The 17325-nt window shown below is 32.6% G+C and overlaps 1 protein-coding gene across 2 annotated transcripts; it reads right to left on the bottom strand.

Annotated features, from left to right (window-relative positions):
* Window positions 1-230: 230 nt before the first annotated feature.
* betaCOP (coatomer subunit beta) lies at window positions 231-14615 on the bottom strand. Of its 2 annotated transcripts, none has more exons than XM_088270026.1 (18): window positions 14513-14615; window positions 13841-13936; window positions 13179-13408; window positions 11628-11797; window positions 10849-11056; window positions 9955-10092; window positions 9332-9545; window positions 8744-8889; window positions 8280-8420; window positions 6932-7197; window positions 6164-6351; window positions 5479-5648; window positions 5179-5307; window positions 4054-4213; window positions 3219-3380; window positions 2365-2606; window positions 1100-1252; window positions 231-410 (listed from the first exon to the last, which is right to left on the bottom strand). In XM_088270026.1, exons 2-18 carry the CDS (start codon window positions 13929-13931, stop codon window positions 333-335), a joined length of 2886 nt encoding a protein of 961 aa, XP_088126152.1. In that variant the 5' UTR covers window positions 13932-13936; window positions 14513-14615; the 3' UTR covers window positions 231-332. The 2 variants fall into 2 exon arrangements, with proteins under 2 accessions (XP_088126152.1, XP_088126153.1); XM_088270027.1 differs by having other exon boundaries at window positions 2371-2606.
* Window positions 14616-17325: the final 2710 nt, after the last annotated feature.

The raw sequence follows: 17325 nt of genomic DNA, 5'->3' as shown, positions 1-17325 counted from the left end.
AAATGCCACAATACTTACTTCTTCGCTCTTTGATAATTACCAATAAAATACCAGCAAACCAGCAAACCAGCATTAGCAATTTGACATACGTATTTACCCGTAATGATAATTTTGATACATAATAAAATGGTATACATAGTACATATGCGGATTTTAGATTAAAGGTGAAGAATAAAATCTTTCTATGGAAGTAATAAAAAATAAATGGAGGTAAATTAACAAGACACAAGAAATGGCTAAAATATTTATTTGTTTATGTTGTATGTACTTACAATAATAATGGAGAATCAAATAAGATAAAATAAAAATCTACACAGCTAAATTAACAATACTTAAGATGCACAAACTAGCTTGTGGCTACTCGCCTTCTGGGAGATGTTTATCTTGTCACCCAAGCTTAGAGCCATTCCCTGCGGACAACAGCATATTATTAGAAAAAGAAGCATATGCCTAGAGTAAAATAATTCAAATCTTAACATCAATTGGCGTGCATTGCTTTCTTTCTGAATTTGGAGCAAAAATCATATTGGTATTGTGGTATGTTCCTTACCACTCATTGAATGTTACCTAATCATCCCATATATGCAAGACCAATTGAGAATTGGTTAGGCTATAAATACATATATTTTTTAAAGTAGCAAATATATTCTATGAAAACCTTTTTTTACTACTGAAAAAAGTAAATTTTGTAGATACGTCAAAAAGTCAATTTACAATATACTAATGAAAATATGTATATGAAAACATAAAATAATCAGACATGACATTTATGTCATCCTTCTCTGAACCGGCTTTAAAATTTATTTACATCTGAGGGGTTTCAATGCAGTTTCAAATTTTGATGAAAAAAGGTGACCAGGAAGAAAAGGACAAAGTTTTTGCACTAAAGCCCTGAATGCAAACCTAGTTGTACATGAGGCATAATTACAATGGTATATTTTGTTGATTAAAATATCTCTTTAAAAATATAGCATTTCTGAGGGGTAATGGGCCCAAAAAGGTGGAAATCTCTGGGTACAGTACCATGTTGTAAAAGATTGGTGAACAAAATATATATTCCAAGTAGAAAATAAACAATAAATGAATAAAATAAACGAACCTGGCTCTTAGCTCTGATTCTTATGTGTCCTACAACTGGTGCATCTGGTTTGTTGAATGGTTTTTCTATACTGAGATTAGCGAGGGCATCTTCGCCAAATATGGAGCGTGCGTACATGTTTGCTGCCATAAACCCACATTGGCCGGACAAAGCCTGCAATATAATGATAAGCACCAAATTGATTAATTTATTTTTTAAAATGGAAATTTTTCAAAGGTTTTGTGTACCGTAGAACGGGGCTAATTGAATTTTGATGTGTTACTTGAGCCCAGTACAAAAAAGAGATTTAAATCTGTATTTGGTCTAAAATAATGAACGTATCGTGACATTAAGTGTCACCTGTCAGGGAAACAATGAATCATGTCGATACGTTCATTATTGTAGACTAAATACAGAACTAAATAAAAAAAGTTGTACTGGGCTCAAGTAACACATCAAAGTTCAAGTAGCTCCGTTCTATGGTATATTTTTATTAGCTAGTAAATCAATATAAAAAATTAAAAGACAATAAGTGTTCTTATTGAGATCTGTAGCGGAATAATGGTTTAAACTCTAGTTATTTGAATAAAACAAAAAACAGTAATTTGTGACCGTGTATCATCTGCTGTTTAACCCAAAACATCTCAGGGTCACAAAACCGAGGGGTTAACCTGTCGGCAAGTGAATTCTTGTGGAAAATTTAACTGTATTTAAAAAGTATGTTTTTGCATTGCATTTTTTAAAAACCTTTCAATATTTCATAGTAAAAAATGAACTAATATTCTTAGTAAAAAAAGTCATTGCAATCAATTCATATGATAAAATAGTTAAGTAACGAGAATTAGTAGTTTTCAAACCATCAGTGGTGCGTAATATCTAAAGGTGTTATATTAAAAAAATAACTTGACATTACAGATCTGAAGAAGTTCATAGATATCACTTTTATCAAGTTACATATTTTTTTAAAAAGAACAGACCTTGAATTATACATACGAATGCAACATTATCATCACTTAGTTTGGATGGTAAGGTTCGCCCATACTTTTTGAGAGGTAAGTTAGGTTAGGTTCCGCTCAAATACTTATTGGAAATATAAAACAAATTAAAATCATGATTTAATAAAAACATTTACAAAAGCGGAATTTAATAACATTCGGAAGCTGAAATATCAAATTACAAAGGAATAATTACAAGGATCAACAGGCAAGAAAAGTTATCTGAAATAAATTTGGGTGCACTTATGATTATGTCGTCTATTTAAATGGAAAAATGAAATTATGACGGACATTTACCATATCTGGAGTAAGGCACTTCATGTTAGTGGAACTGAGCAGGTGTTCCAGATATTCGTGGAGATCAGTGAGGTTGGTGTTGACTGACACTTTGTTCTCCCACTCAAAGTTGGCCCACATCTGTCTGAAGTCTGTGTCGCTGCAAGAAGCTGGCTCGATGTAATCCATTATGTCCACGTGAATGTCATTCAGAACCACCACGTTTCTGTCGGATGCTGCACCGGTGACATCGTAAACTACAAAAATTCAAAATATATATATAAATATTACCACGTCGTTGGGGAGTTTTTTCATCAACCCCGACCCTAATTATACTCAGACAGTCTGCCGCCCAACCCTCAGTATTCTAATCACAAATAACCGCAAACCCAATTCCGATTCGTACAGTATTTTTAGGCGTCTTTCGTGCTCTACCAAAAGTAAGCAAATAGAATGCTTATAAGCGTCTCCCGCTCTCTACCAACTCTTTGTAAAAGACGCCTTTAGGCAATTCTTGCAAACAATGTGTTAACATAGATATTCAGTCACCAAGGTCATGAGTCTGTCACTAAGTCTCCCTACGTAGTGTAATGGTCAGCACGCTTCGTTACCGCGCTGAAGGTCCCGGGTTCAATTCCCGGGGGGGGTCAAATAAATAAAGGTGATTTTTTCACTCTTATATTTATTCAATATTACTCAGGACTGGTACCTGAAGCGGAGTGCTGATCACCTATTCTTCATGTATTAACGATCAAGATAACACTGCGTTTACATGATGCAGTGCCCTACGCACCATCGGGGGGCAGATGAGGGTTTGAAAATGAAGGTCATGAGCGAGTTGCAATTATGAAACAATAAAATATACAAACCGATGTTTCCAAATATGATTCCGTTTTCTGTGGAGGCAACCTTAACATGTGCCTTGATAGTGCAGAAGTCGTGTGGGGCAAGTACGACTGGCGGCGGTCTCTCTACAAGACTGAGGTCCCCTAATGTTGCCATTTCAAGAGTGCAGTTTTGTAAAGTATCACCTAGAAAAAAATATATATACTTGCAGTAAATACTGAAAATATCAAATTTTGATCAGTTGAAGTATTTAGTTGACAGATCAATATGTATAATTTTCTACAAACAAAGTGGTTGGCGCATTTGACTATGTGCACCTAATCCCTGGATCGATTTACAGGGGGTAAAAAATAATAAGGGTCCGCCTCCGTAGTGTAATGGTCAGCACGCTCGGCTACCGTACTGGAGGTCCCGGGTTAGATTTCCAAGGGGGGGTCAAATAAATATAAGTGATTTTTATTTTATATTACCCTGGACTGATATCTGAAGCGGAGGGCTGATCACCTTTCCTTCATGTGTTAACGATCTAGATAACACTGCGTTTATATGATGCAGTGCCCTATGCACCATCGGGTGCGGATAAGGGTTAGAAGAAGAAAAAATAATATAGAAAATTTATATAAAAATAAATAAGTTTATTCTCCTCAATGACTTGTGGATATTTAGTAATAACCCTGTACCAGAATTTGAAGCGCAGGACTGATTGCCTCTTTGACTACATCTCCTTTGTAAAACAAATGTTCAAGTTAACACTGTATCAATGCGCACTATGCGAGTGGATAAAGGTCAGAAGAAGAAAAAGATGTATAACATGAACAGACGTGAGTTGTCAATAAAATGATCATGCAAAGCATTTACCTGTCTGGTTGACAATCAAGACGTCAAGGACAATATCATACTGGTTCACTGTAACGATGGCTTCTGAATAGACAGGATCTGAGAATCCTGTAAGTTGAGTCACCTTTGCGAGGCGAGATGGAGCGTCCTCATCCTCACCTTGCCCAGGACGGCCGACAACCTTTAGGAGAAAGATGAAAAATGGCCATTAGGCTACTTGAAGAAAATAAAAATCCTTTGATTCCCTAGAAATGGTAAAGACGGATTCAAAATTAAAATTAAATTGACATTTAAAATTACTGCCGGTACAAGGAATATTGTGGATGAGTATCATCGTCGAACAACAAACTAGACAAAAATATCGAAATCCTTTAGTACACAACCATGATACACGATTTACACACAACGAAGGTTTGACAGTCCCTAGAATTAACAATAAATATGGGAGTCGAACACTGAAATATATCGTTCCGAACATTTTTAATTTGTTGCCGACGGATGTTAGAGGTCAAAATAAAATATGGAACAAAGGCAAAATAAAGGAATGGGTAAATGATCGAGAGTTAATTTTATGAAAATTGTAAAATGTTTATATTTTTAATTTTTTTCTCTTTTTTGTGTCTATATTATGTTAAAATCATTAAAAACAATAAAAAAATGTATTAAAAAAACTCCACCGACAAGACACACAAGGTGGCTTGTGGGGTCTCAGCAAAAAAAAAAGTTCTTATTATGTATAAATTGTGATTTAAATAAATGTATACAAATAAAAAATAAAAAATAGTAAAAAAATTAAAAAAGAAATCCACCGCATAGTAAGAGTGTGTTGTGTTGGTACACTTAACCCTTACTGGTCCAATGTCGAATCTCATTCGACATAGATTTTTTCCTCTTAGGTCCCATGTCGGATGTTATTCAACATATTGTCATCATTAGTATTATTTATTTAAATTCCAAGCTTACATTTTTGTCACTCATATATATTACAACAGTATGTGGAGCAGAGGATAAAAGATTTTTTTTCCAATTGGAATGTCTACCTAGATTTTTTTTTTAATTTTGGGGAACCGGAAAGGGTTAAAAGACGGTGTCAATGTTTGAAATTAAAGGTTGGAACTGCTGTGCAGCAATAATAAGTGAACGTACGGCTTTGTTTAGGGACACTTCAAACAAATCATGTCCTCCAGCTTCTCTGGAACCAGCGAGCAAAGAGAAGTTGATAGTCTGCTCCACTCCTGCCATTCCGGCTGCTCCAGCCAATGCCTTCTCTTTTTCCTGGAAAAAATAAATTCCAATTTTTAGAGAATTCCATAATAAGTTTTGACACATTCTGAAAATGAATTTACTACACATTTGAAAAACCCATTAAATATTTATATAATGAAAATGATACAGCATAAATAATACCTGTTTGAGAAATATTAAAAAAATTGAGTGAAAAATTACCTTGTTAGCTAGTTCCAAAGCATTTTGACTAGCTTGCAGCATATTAGCAAGAGCCATTCTGCATTCGGATGTGTGTATTTGTACTAGTAGTGGTGGTCTCTCACTCAACACTCGGAGGCAGAGTAGAATATGTTCAGTGTCATCATTTGTTATTGGCTTTGTAGAAATTCCTTAAAGATATAACAACACATTACATATGAAATAAGATTGTCCAGAGGATGATGTTAAATTTTAAACACCTTACTCCGGCAATGTAAAATTCAAACTTATTCTAACCTCAATAACAAAACGAGTGTGTTGACATAAAATAGATAATTGTGTTGAAATTTTTAAGACAAGTGTTATTCCCAAATAATAAAATGATGCACTATACTTTTCAACTTCATGTTTTAGAACAAATATTACTTTTTCTAGAATGGATCCATTCAAAACTATATATTTTTATTTAAGTGTGTAAAAACACAAAACAAATATATTCCTAATTGCCAAGGGATTCGTTTGGGAAAGTGTAAATGAAGCTATGCACAATATACATACATATTCTATCAGAGTACATATTATTAGATATTTCTATGTTTATTGATCAAATTCGATACTTTCGGTGACAATTTAGATAAACCGATAGAGTAAGTAATACATACAGTATGTTTCCAAACAAAAACTATGCACTGTGACTCTAGCTCACCTGATTTGCCATAATTCAAAATGGCAGCCATAATATGCATTGCCTCGTTAGTGAGGGCAACGTTTTGATAGCGCAAGGCCAACTTCACAAGAGCTGAAGACAAGCACGCTCCCAGGAACATGTCTCCTCCCAGGATACCAGAACGAAGAAGCTTAGAGGAGCCCGATGCCCCTTCAGTACTTTCAGACCTGAAATATTTGAGCAATTTAAAATCTCATGAACTTCCATTAAGCAAAAAGGCAATTGATACACGTAATCCAAGAAGAGGCATTCTTAGTGGGGATGTTGGACCCATCGTCATGAGGCGTATTTAAGAGTAACCACAATATCCAGTTCACCACGTTTATTACCAGTCCATTTGTCTGCAGCTCATTCTCGTAAATTGGTGAAAAAAATACAAAGTGCTTTCCTCTCCCAGATACAAAGCATACTTTCATCTGCCAGGGATAAGGCCTACAAATAACCGCCTTGTGGTTATACAGAGCCACAGGTCTGAGAATTTGTGGGGCCATTTCTTTATTTATGATTTTGATTTAATCGTGTCGGGTTGGGGTCCCGTTGTTAGTTTCGCGGACTCTTAAGTCAGACTTTGTCGGTTCGAATCCACTCTACCACAATTTGATACCTATTTTTAATAATGAGTTGCTTAGGCTTACAGAAATAGAATGAAATTGAAATATTTGTGTCAATATTAAAAACACAAACATTTCTCTTTAAAAAAAAAATTATTAAAAAAATAAAAAATAAAAATAATTTAACAAAACTTACTGAGCAACACTAAATGCAGACTGTGTTGCATATGTCCCATCCGATGTCACCAGCTGCCTGGTGACATGGGTGTTGACCTTGACGACACTCTCCTTAGCGTTGGGCTTGGCTTCGTCAGCAACCAGGGGCAGGTCCCCGATGCAGGTCTTGAAGACCTCCATGACGGCCTGTGCACCCTCGAGGCCCTCGCAGAATTCAGCCAGCAGCCAAAGTGCTGGCCGCAGCACGCGAAGCGACCGCATCATGGGGAACCAGTCCAGTAGTTTCTGAAAAGATTCAAGTTTTTAAACTTCTTACCTAGAAAAAAAATCCTTTAACCACCCTCATTAATTCCTCTCCTTTCCTTCTCCTTCCCTGCTAAATCTATTATTTTATATCGTGCCATTTTTTTTTAAATCTCTGAATGTTTTTTAATAGTTTTATAACATAAATGTGGAATTGTTTAATTGCCTTTTTTTTAGCGTAACTATTTTTGTTAATGTAATGTAATGTTTATTATTATTAATGTAACTATTGTTTATTATATAATTTTTTTATATGTAAGCTGTACAATTCCAGAATAAATAAAATAAATAAATATGTTTAAGACAAATAAATATGTTATAGTGAAATAATGATTTTAGTCTCTAGCAAAAAAAAAACACACACACGCATACCCTCAAATAGGCCTTAGTTATAACTGATGTGTTTTAGTCAATCTCGGGAATGAATAAACTAAAATAATGCATTTTAGTCTGGGTGGGATTGAAATAAGCAAGTCAAAGACCGATTTGGGTAACACTTGAGTTCATATTTGAACCTGTCCACGATAAAGAATTCATTGTGCATTTTATGGCATAATGTATTATGTAGTTTAAAATTGAGAATGTTTCATAAAGCGGTGAGTTGGCGGCATCAAATTAAGTTTTAAGGGTTTATAGGTAAATATTTTTTATAATATTTGATATATCATTTGAAATAGTGAAAAAACATTGGATAAAGCCATTTGTAAATTTTGAAAAATGGTCCTTTGAATTACATTCAGGGAGTGAAAAGAAACACACTTTACAACAGGTCAGGTGCACAATTGTTAGAAACAGACCGAGTTATTAGTGTGAGGAGCTTTATAAATACCATCTCGCAATGGCATTTTGCAAATATACTAAGAGAGAGTAAAGTAAAGTAAAAAGTAAAGAGCGATAAAGAGAGCAATGTGCTATTTCTAATTTAGTTGTGGTATTAGCAACATATGATAATCGATACTGAGTAATTCTTTGTCCTGTACTTAGTATGGTATTTTTTAAAATGTGAAATGCCTGTTGGTTTTCTGAGAAATATATAATTAATGATTAAACATAAATAAACTAACCTCCAATATGAGTGGTTTGAGGTTTGTAAACTTGTGAATGGCCTCCCTCACAAAGATGAGGACATCTGATGCGGCCAATTCATTTGAATCGGACAGGAACTCCATCAGCACAGGAATAACAGTTCCAGCAACATCTGGGAACTAGAAAACAAAATAATACCAATAAATAATGGGCAATAAGATTAAAAATGTCTTGTCATGTAAACAAGAAAAGTTAAAAAATTTTAAAAAAAATTTGAAACATTACCACACCATCACTTTTTATGAGAAAATGAAATTCATTATTCTTAAAATGCCTTCATAGGCAAAAGCACCAAGTGGTCAGTTATATGGTAATAGTAAATGTGAAACAGTAATATCAAGTATTCTCATTTGATACTTTGCATCTAAATATATTACAATGGAGTTTCATCAAGAAATATCTATTAAAAATATTGTTGATGTAATACAATAAAGAAATTTACCTTGATACATGCTGTGTGAAGCGTTCTCACAAGCAACTGTCTGTATTTCCCTGTATCCTCGTGTTCAACATTATGAGTTTTTGATACCTCCTTCTTTAGCAAGAGGACCATTTCTTCAATATTACGTGAGGAGACAAGATCCATGGCTGCAATATGAAAATACAATTTGAAATTACCTTAATTTTTTTGCTATTATTTTTATATTATTAAGTATTATTAAGTATTTTGTTCTATACAGGGAAATTAACAGTGGTTACTCTATCTAACTAGCATAAACATAAATAGTACATATTAAAATTTGTAAAATATTATCCATCCAACAACATTTTTTTTTTACGAGGATCTACAATTTCAACAATATTAACTATGATTCGCAGTGCTGCTCATAGGCCACAATAATACATACAAAAAGCATGAGCCACTTGTCTTGTTCACTTCACACATATTCAAATGATGACTTTTCTACATTTGAAAAATGAATATGCCTGTTTGTGCCAGTTTAAAAAGCACTGCTTTTTGTAGGCCAGAAACTAGCATCAGCGCCATCTCTGGGTTCCTTTATTGATTACTAAAAAGTAGCTAAATTACCAAGGGCGAGTGTCTTCCTTCGCACTTCCAGATCAGGGCTAGCCAGGACTCGGAGTACGTCCATGACCAGGTCCTGTAGTACCCGAGATGCCCCACTGGTACCAGGGTCCCCTCCAGCACCACCTCGGAGAGCTTGGAGTCGGTCCAACACAATCAGCTTTACATTATTGTCACTCTCCTTCACAATCAACTCGATGTAGCAAGAAGCCGCAGCCTAAAAACAAATTAAAATTTAATAAAAACTGAACCACGACATTCAATAAAAAATGAATAATCAATTACAGGACAGTCAGAAAAAAAAAAGTAGTTTGCAGTACAGCAGTAGTTTTTATTGACTGCGGTTTCCATTCATGAGCTATTTTTCCAAAAATTTCATAAACCAAAGCAGGAATTTCATGAACCAGAGAGTATTCTCATTTAATAAATTGTATTCCATAAATTTTGTGATGTTTTTTGTGCAAATTATTGTAATGTTCCATAAGTGGTAAAATATTTGAGCAGGTTCATTTATAGCCTGGTAAATCACATTTGAAAAGTTCAACATGTGATGCGATAAAATAAAAATCAGTAAAAATGTTATCGTAACTATCAATCGGTCTTTGAAAAGAAGTAAATAAAGATACCTTGATTGCAGTAGGGGCCGATGACAGAGTAACAAGAGTCCCGGCTGCTTCATATCTTACAGCTGCACTCGAAGAATTTACCAGATTGTATATGCAGCGGATGAATCTTGACCGTTCAAGCGGGTTAGTGTGGCACACCTGGTACATATAACATTATTATTATAATAATGATTTCCAATACGTAAATTATATTTTTAAAATATAGAAAACCTGTTCTTGGGGTGTTGCATTAATGTTTTACAATATGGCAACAATGTATATCTCTCACTCCTTTCAAGAACGTCATAAATCAAAAATCGTCAATTTTTAGTTGTGTATGTTTTTGGAATGCCCAGAAAATGTACTATATCCCAGCAAAAGAGGCATATTTTTAACTTAATATTTACCCGCTACAGGGCAGAAAATGTCGTTTTTGTATTTCGAAGAAAAGGTATTGTTTAATTATTTTTTTAAATAAAATAAATATTTTTCAAATGGAGAAAAAACCTTCAGGTTTTACCTAAAAAGATATGTTGCACAGTAAAAAGTTCAATAAGTGGGTTGTTATTTATGTTCAATACATTATGTTATATTTTCAAACTTTAAAAACGTTCTCCTGAAAAATCATGTTTTTTGATTTATGACCTTCTTGAATGGAGTGAATTATAGGTTAGGTATCTATCGAGCTACAGCTATGTTTGTTATGTTATTTAGTGGAATTAAGTCCAATCCTTCCGAGCCTTTCCTAGTCAAATAGTAACAGTAATAAAAATTAACATATTTTTTTAAGGCGCAGCCGTGAAGCCTCTGTTTAGGCTTCTCCGGGTGTGGGAAAGAATAAAAAATTTACAATATATAGCATGATAACAACTGAAAATAAAAAAAATAATTTATTTTGTTTTGACAAATATTTACCTTATAGATCAATTCCACAATAACAAGTTGAAGAATATCCCCAAAGGTGTGGACTTGGTCGAGACAAGAAGCGAGATAAGACAATGCTCTGTCTTGATTAGCATGAAGTAGCATCAGGAAAGCATTGCGCTTACAAGACATGTCCTGTTCAGTCTCTAGGAATGCTGCAATCAGCTCAGGGGCATCGGGAATCAGGAATTCAAAATTTCTAAAAGAAAACATTGACGCTTAATTTAAGGAGATAACATGCAGGTTTTTTTTCTAATTGCTACATGATTACACTTAATATCAATTTATTTTATTGAAACATATCACATGTTTACTTAATGTGTGCATTATTCTAAATCAAAGAGGTATTAAAATTGTAAAATTTCATGCAATACGAGATATCTTTAGAGCCAGTTAGGTAAAGGGCATTATTTTTTACATCTATTTAAAAATATATATAATTCATTTTGACTCCACTTATCTCTTTCCGTTACATAATTCTTTTTTAATTATTATAACTTTTTTCTTTTCTTCTAATGATATTATATTATTTAATGTTATATTAATAATATGACTTGTTATAAGCAAATACTAAGCTTAAATAGTTACTAAGCACTATATTGCTATCCCTAAAAATTTTATACTCAAATACTTCAGAAAAAATCTTATTTTATTATTGTATAATATGTATTTAGTATTTTGGGGTGCACGGAAAAAGCAAATGGCGGGCACATGGTTAACTCTAACTTTATACAAGCACTTCATAAATAATTATTATCGAAAGTACAAACTTGTAAATAGTGGAGATGGCAAGAATAGCGTTTCTACGGACATATGAATGTCTATGTTCAAGACAAGCACGGATAGCAGGCATCAGGGGCTCCAATAGTTCAGGCTCCTTCAGTTTGCACAGGAACCTCAGAGTGGAACCACGGAGGAACTCATTGGGGTGTTGGAGATCCTAGAAAAACAGACAAAAATATTTAATACCATTAACACTGGATTACTAAACTATCTTACGAGTGACATTGTTACTCAATAATTAAAGAAAACACTTTGTTTTTTACCACTTGAGTTTTATTAAAGACTACATGTTTCAGAAGTTAAACTTCCATCATTCAGGTCTGTATAATAACTAAAATATAAAATATCCCCCTATAATATATTAATATCCCCCTCAGTAACTCAAATTATAATCGTGAATTAAACACAATTAAAATAATAGCAAAAAACAACGGGTATAATAGCGCGCTAATAGATAAAATGTTAAAAAATAAAATTAAAAAGAATTTAACCAAAAAATACATATATTCAGCTCCTAATAATGATTCAATTAAAAATAAATCTTGGCGAAAAATTTTATATACGGGTTCAATAACTAAAAATATTTCAAAAATCTTACCCTCCCATATACAACCTGCATATTATACAAATAATAATTTACATAAAATCCTCGATAACTCAAAATCTAAAATTGATTTATTACAAAAAAGTGGTGTTTATGAAATTTCGTGTGGAGATTGTGATAGAAAATATATTGGCCAAACTGCGAGAAATTTGAAGATTAGAATTAAAGAACATCATAGCGGTCTTGTTAGTAATTATTTTTCGGAATTTGCAAATCATATAATAGATACTAATTACTCATTTCACTCTCATAAATTAAAATTATTACACCTTGTTCCATATAAAGGCCAAATTATGAATTATCTTGAAAATTTAAAAATACAAAAAAACCTGAATTCTAATAATAATTTATTAAATAATATATTGTTTCGAAATTCTTCGCCATTGCTTTCAATTTTTCCTTTGTTTTCAAACTGCGTTCCTTGACTAACCCCTTCCCCTTACTTTCCCCTCTCCTTATTTATAGAAAAATTTTATATTTTATATTTTAGTTATTATACAGACCTGAATGATGGAAGTTTAACTTCTGAAACATGTAGTCTTTAATAAAACTCAAGTGGTAAAAAACAAAGTGTTTTCTTTAATTATTGTAACATGTCTTACCACAAAGTTAATGCCGAAACAATAAATAAAATTGTTACTCAACATTAGCAACAAATATGACACAGAAATAAAACGGGAATTTATAAGTAGATCAAAAACTTTTATTATTTTAAAAGTAAGATTGAAGTAGTGTGTAACATTTTTGGGGTTTAAGAGATCATGTTATAATGAAAAAATTCAAGGTACAATAAGAAGGTACTGTGAAGCAGGGGGCGTAGGAACGATGCAAACATTGTTTTATGTAAGAATCGTCATTTTACCGTTGTAATTTTTACAATAGTTTAGTATTCTAGTGTTGAAATTCAATAGAGGTTGACTAAAATAAGACATACCTTCCTGTAAGCATCGCAAACAAGAATCATTTCTTGCAAAAGCTTTCCATCCGGAGTCGTTTTCGGGACTATTTCCCAAAATATGAGAAGCAACTTCTTGACTGTGTGGTCTTGTAACGGAAGAACAAATCGAATAATGATCATCAATAGATTTGGCAACTTTTCTCCCGCCAAAATCATATTAATGGTTTTCTTTAAGGCCTCGATTTTAGCTTTGATGTCCCCCTTTTCTGTAAAAAAATTAAAACAATCTGCATTATTTGTCTGGTATATCAGAAAAAATTAAAAAATTCCAACAGCATAAATTATTCTTTAATATGTAATTATTTACTGTAGCTTTTGACAAATTATCTGTGCGGAGGCTGAAATCATGTCGACAACCCGAGAATGAAAAATAAAAAATATATATTTGCTACTGATTTATCACAATCTAGTTATAATGGATAAAAAAAGTCTGGTTTTCTTTAATATGCAAATATTTACATAAAATACAAAAAGAACAATGTTCCAATCCCAATATCTACTAATTACTAAAACCAGTTGTAGCTCTATATAACTGAGTCATGTTATTAAAGATACTTTTTAAACAATCCTGCGTTATATTCATCTCAAGATGCAAATACAAATTATATTTGAGCATATTGAATTACAAATCATCTTACCAAGATCCAGTTTGAGTTGCATTTCATTGAAAGGTTCCGAATCTGTTGGAACATTTATAATTGTGTAACATGGCTGCTCTACAGTACCCATCTTAGCTGAAAACAATACGAAATGACCAATAAAGTAAATAAAAATACATGTTTATGCACTCCGAATGTTACAAAAACCATATTCATAGCTTTTCAATAACTAATGGAAGTTAGGTAAAAAAACATAATTAAATTATTTCGGAAGGGAGTGGTTTGGTTTGTTTATCTAAACAAAATACGGACAAGTTATTCTTTGAGTTTTCGAAGCAATATAAGGATATTAGGAACATATTTTACAAACATCCGGCATGTTTCAAAATGTACGTAGATACAATTTTAGTGAATTCATTTGACAGGACACGAGTAAAACAGTGTTAAAGTTACGATACAAACACATTTATATAAAACCGTATATACATTTCATCAACAGCGGTTGATAAAACGTAGAGGTAAAATTATAAAATAACCATCTATTCGTATAGCTAATGTCAATTGTGTACATATTTATAATTCTCAAAAAGGATAGTCATGTTAGATATCAGAACGATCCGGCTTCTCTTGGCCTTTTTCTGACATTAACCAGATCAATAAACAGACGCTATGCGTATATAAACAGAATTGGTGAATAAATAATAAACTTACCACGAAATTAATTGAAAATAGTGCAATATTTGCAAATTATGACAATTATATGTATCGGATTTTAGACAAACTACGTGGACGTGTCGGGTTGTCAAAATGCAATGGTGCCAATATTATAAAATTAAAAATCTAACACAATAATCAACTATTCAATTAGGTGCTGAAGTAAAATATGTAATAGTATCAAAAAGTTATAAACAACTTCACTTATTTAAAAATACAAAAATATAATACGAGGAACTTATTCAACTTTGAGCCCTACATACAACATTTCATTTTTTTTAATGTAACTTCTAACTTAACATTGTAGCCAATGGAAGCAGTAATGCAAGTACCTAAGCTCGTATAAAATATGGGGATACTTATTCAACTTTTATATTTATTTTATTTTGTGTAGACTAATTGTATTATTGACTAGTATTTACCATTTCTCAATTTTTTTAATGAATAACTACTTTTGTGTTTGTAGATTACAAGGACAGTCATTAATTATTTCATTATTTTTTTTTGCAAATATGCAATATCTGTGGGATTTTTCTTTTTTTGTGTCAAATATTTTTTAGTTTGTTGTACTAGGTTTCTCGTTAGTAAATTTCTCCTTACTACCTGTTGTTTAGTTTTTGATCAAAAAATAATAAATGTTTTATTATAACTACATTTTCTCCACTAATAATACACGCCCGGCATTTACTAATATAGTAAAGTAATCACAAAAATTGTAACCAAGGCGTGTAATTATAAAGACACTAGTCAAGTATCGATAAGTATAAATCTTCTTCTCTCCTGTTAAAAGAAAAATACGTTTTATTGTTTATAACGGTAACATTAACTTTTTGATAATACGAATAACTAATACCAAATTCGTTTTAAATTAAATCTCGAAAGTTATATAAGTTATATTTACCTACACTCAACTTATTTACTCTTTAATAAATATTTAATTTACCATACTATTTTTATTATAGTCCAAGCACGTTATTGTGTTTGGATTTACATATTGATAAGGTGTTGCAGTAAAGACGTCAACTCTAAATATTTATAATTGGCACCTACATACTTACTTGTAAAAAGCACTTAATTTTTAATGACTATTATTTTCAGTATTGTTGGTATACTAATACGAATGTAAATATAAATAATACTTACTTATATGTTGATACAGGCGTAAATTAAGCTCAACTTCGAATATGTAACATTTAAAAGCTGTAGAAGGGAATTAGCAGCAGTACCATCTATTGGTGTTTTTTTATTGCTTCAATTTTGTAACCAAAAAAAAAAACCCAAAGAAAACTATTCTCAAGTATAAAGTGAAAGATTCACGAAAAAGGAATAAGAGGCTCTTATAAAATCAGTACAATAATAAGGTAGGTGACCCAAATAAGGCCTACCTTATTTTTTTTATTTTCTAACTAGTGGGTTTATAATAACAATCCACTGGTAATTTAAAGTATAAATATTTATTTATTTAACTTTGTAATAATTGAAACCAAATTGCTTTAAACACAAAAATCACACTTTTGTGAACACAAATAACTAAAATGTCACTTTGGCCTTATTGGGAACCCTGTGTCTTAATAAAGCCTAATTAAAAATAAGTAAACATTCAACTTCTTAATGAATAAAAAACGTTTTCAATACGTATATTAAATCTAAAGTGATCCCATTAATTACTTTTTATCATTATAGATCAGATTTAACGAGTTATTTATCATGTAAAAGTACTATATTAATCAGCTTTTTCATATTTTTCTAAACAATCTGAACAGTAAAATATTTGATCAGGGGGTGTGAGTCCAACACACAGCTCATGATACCAACCGCCACAAGTAAGACATTGTCGCATATCATCAACTCGATCTTCTTTACAAGCTGGACAGTACCAAGAAGGTTTATTATCGTGACGTTTTGGTTTAGATTCCGTAAGCTTATCTGCTGTCAAAGAAGCAGTCTTTACTGAAGTTCGCTTTCGCGTTGCAGCAACTGCAGGTTGTGCAGATGTACAGCCAGTAACTGACGCTGATTTAGGTGTCTTTATGTTAATCTTTATCATGGATGAAGTACCAGAAATATCTTCTACTCTTGACGATGGTACAGTAATCTGTTTTATGGAATTCGTAGCACTGTCGCCAAACAAATCTTTTGTAACCTCTTGAGCCCTGTAATTCAGAGACTTCTTGCGTGGAGCAGTCGCTACAACTTTAAACATAGGAGTTGGTAAAAATTCATGAATCTCACACGTGGTTGATTGATTGTCTATCTTCTGTGGAGTTCCAGCATTAAGATTGTTTTTTAAGAGCAAGGACAGTGGCAAATTCTCAGAATCTGTGTCTGGCCCATCTCGACATTTGCAGTTGAAATCTGGAGGTAAACTGTCTTGGAATTCTGGCTTTAGTCTCTTGCCTTTGAACAATATCATTGGCGAAATAGCTGATCCTATAGCATTTCCGCAGTCACACTTTCAGCATGCTCATTCGCTATTTGATGAACTCTCTTTCTTCCTTTGGCTGTCAGGACTTCCTGCTGATGATGCAAAGATATGCGACAATTTTTTTCATCGATGTTGTAAATGCTTTCAGGTTTATGTTCAATTCCAAGTCACACTTGGTGATACTTTTCTCACCGACATAAAACATTGTCCTAATAAGGCCTGTACCTGTGCCGTAATAAGGCCTTTACATTTTTTTGTAGGCCTTATTAGGGCATGGCACATGGGTAAACAAAACAACAATTGTATGGAATACACCGATATTACAGCTTTTTGACTTATGTGAGGAGATGGCTACACGTATAATTATCCTATAGACAAAACACAG

The sequence above is a fragment of the Brachycentrus maculatus genome, unplaced genomic scaffold (assembly GCF_059751285.1).
Source record: "Brachycentrus maculatus isolate JH-2025_06_01 unplaced genomic scaffold, ASM5975128v1 h1tg000370l, whole genome shotgun sequence".
In the NCBI taxonomy this organism is placed as follows: domain Eukaryota; kingdom Metazoa; phylum Arthropoda; class Insecta; order Trichoptera; family Brachycentridae; genus Brachycentrus; species Brachycentrus maculatus.
The sequence above is the reverse complement of the archived record's forward strand: the minus strand, read 5'-3'. Positions and strand labels throughout refer to the sequence as shown.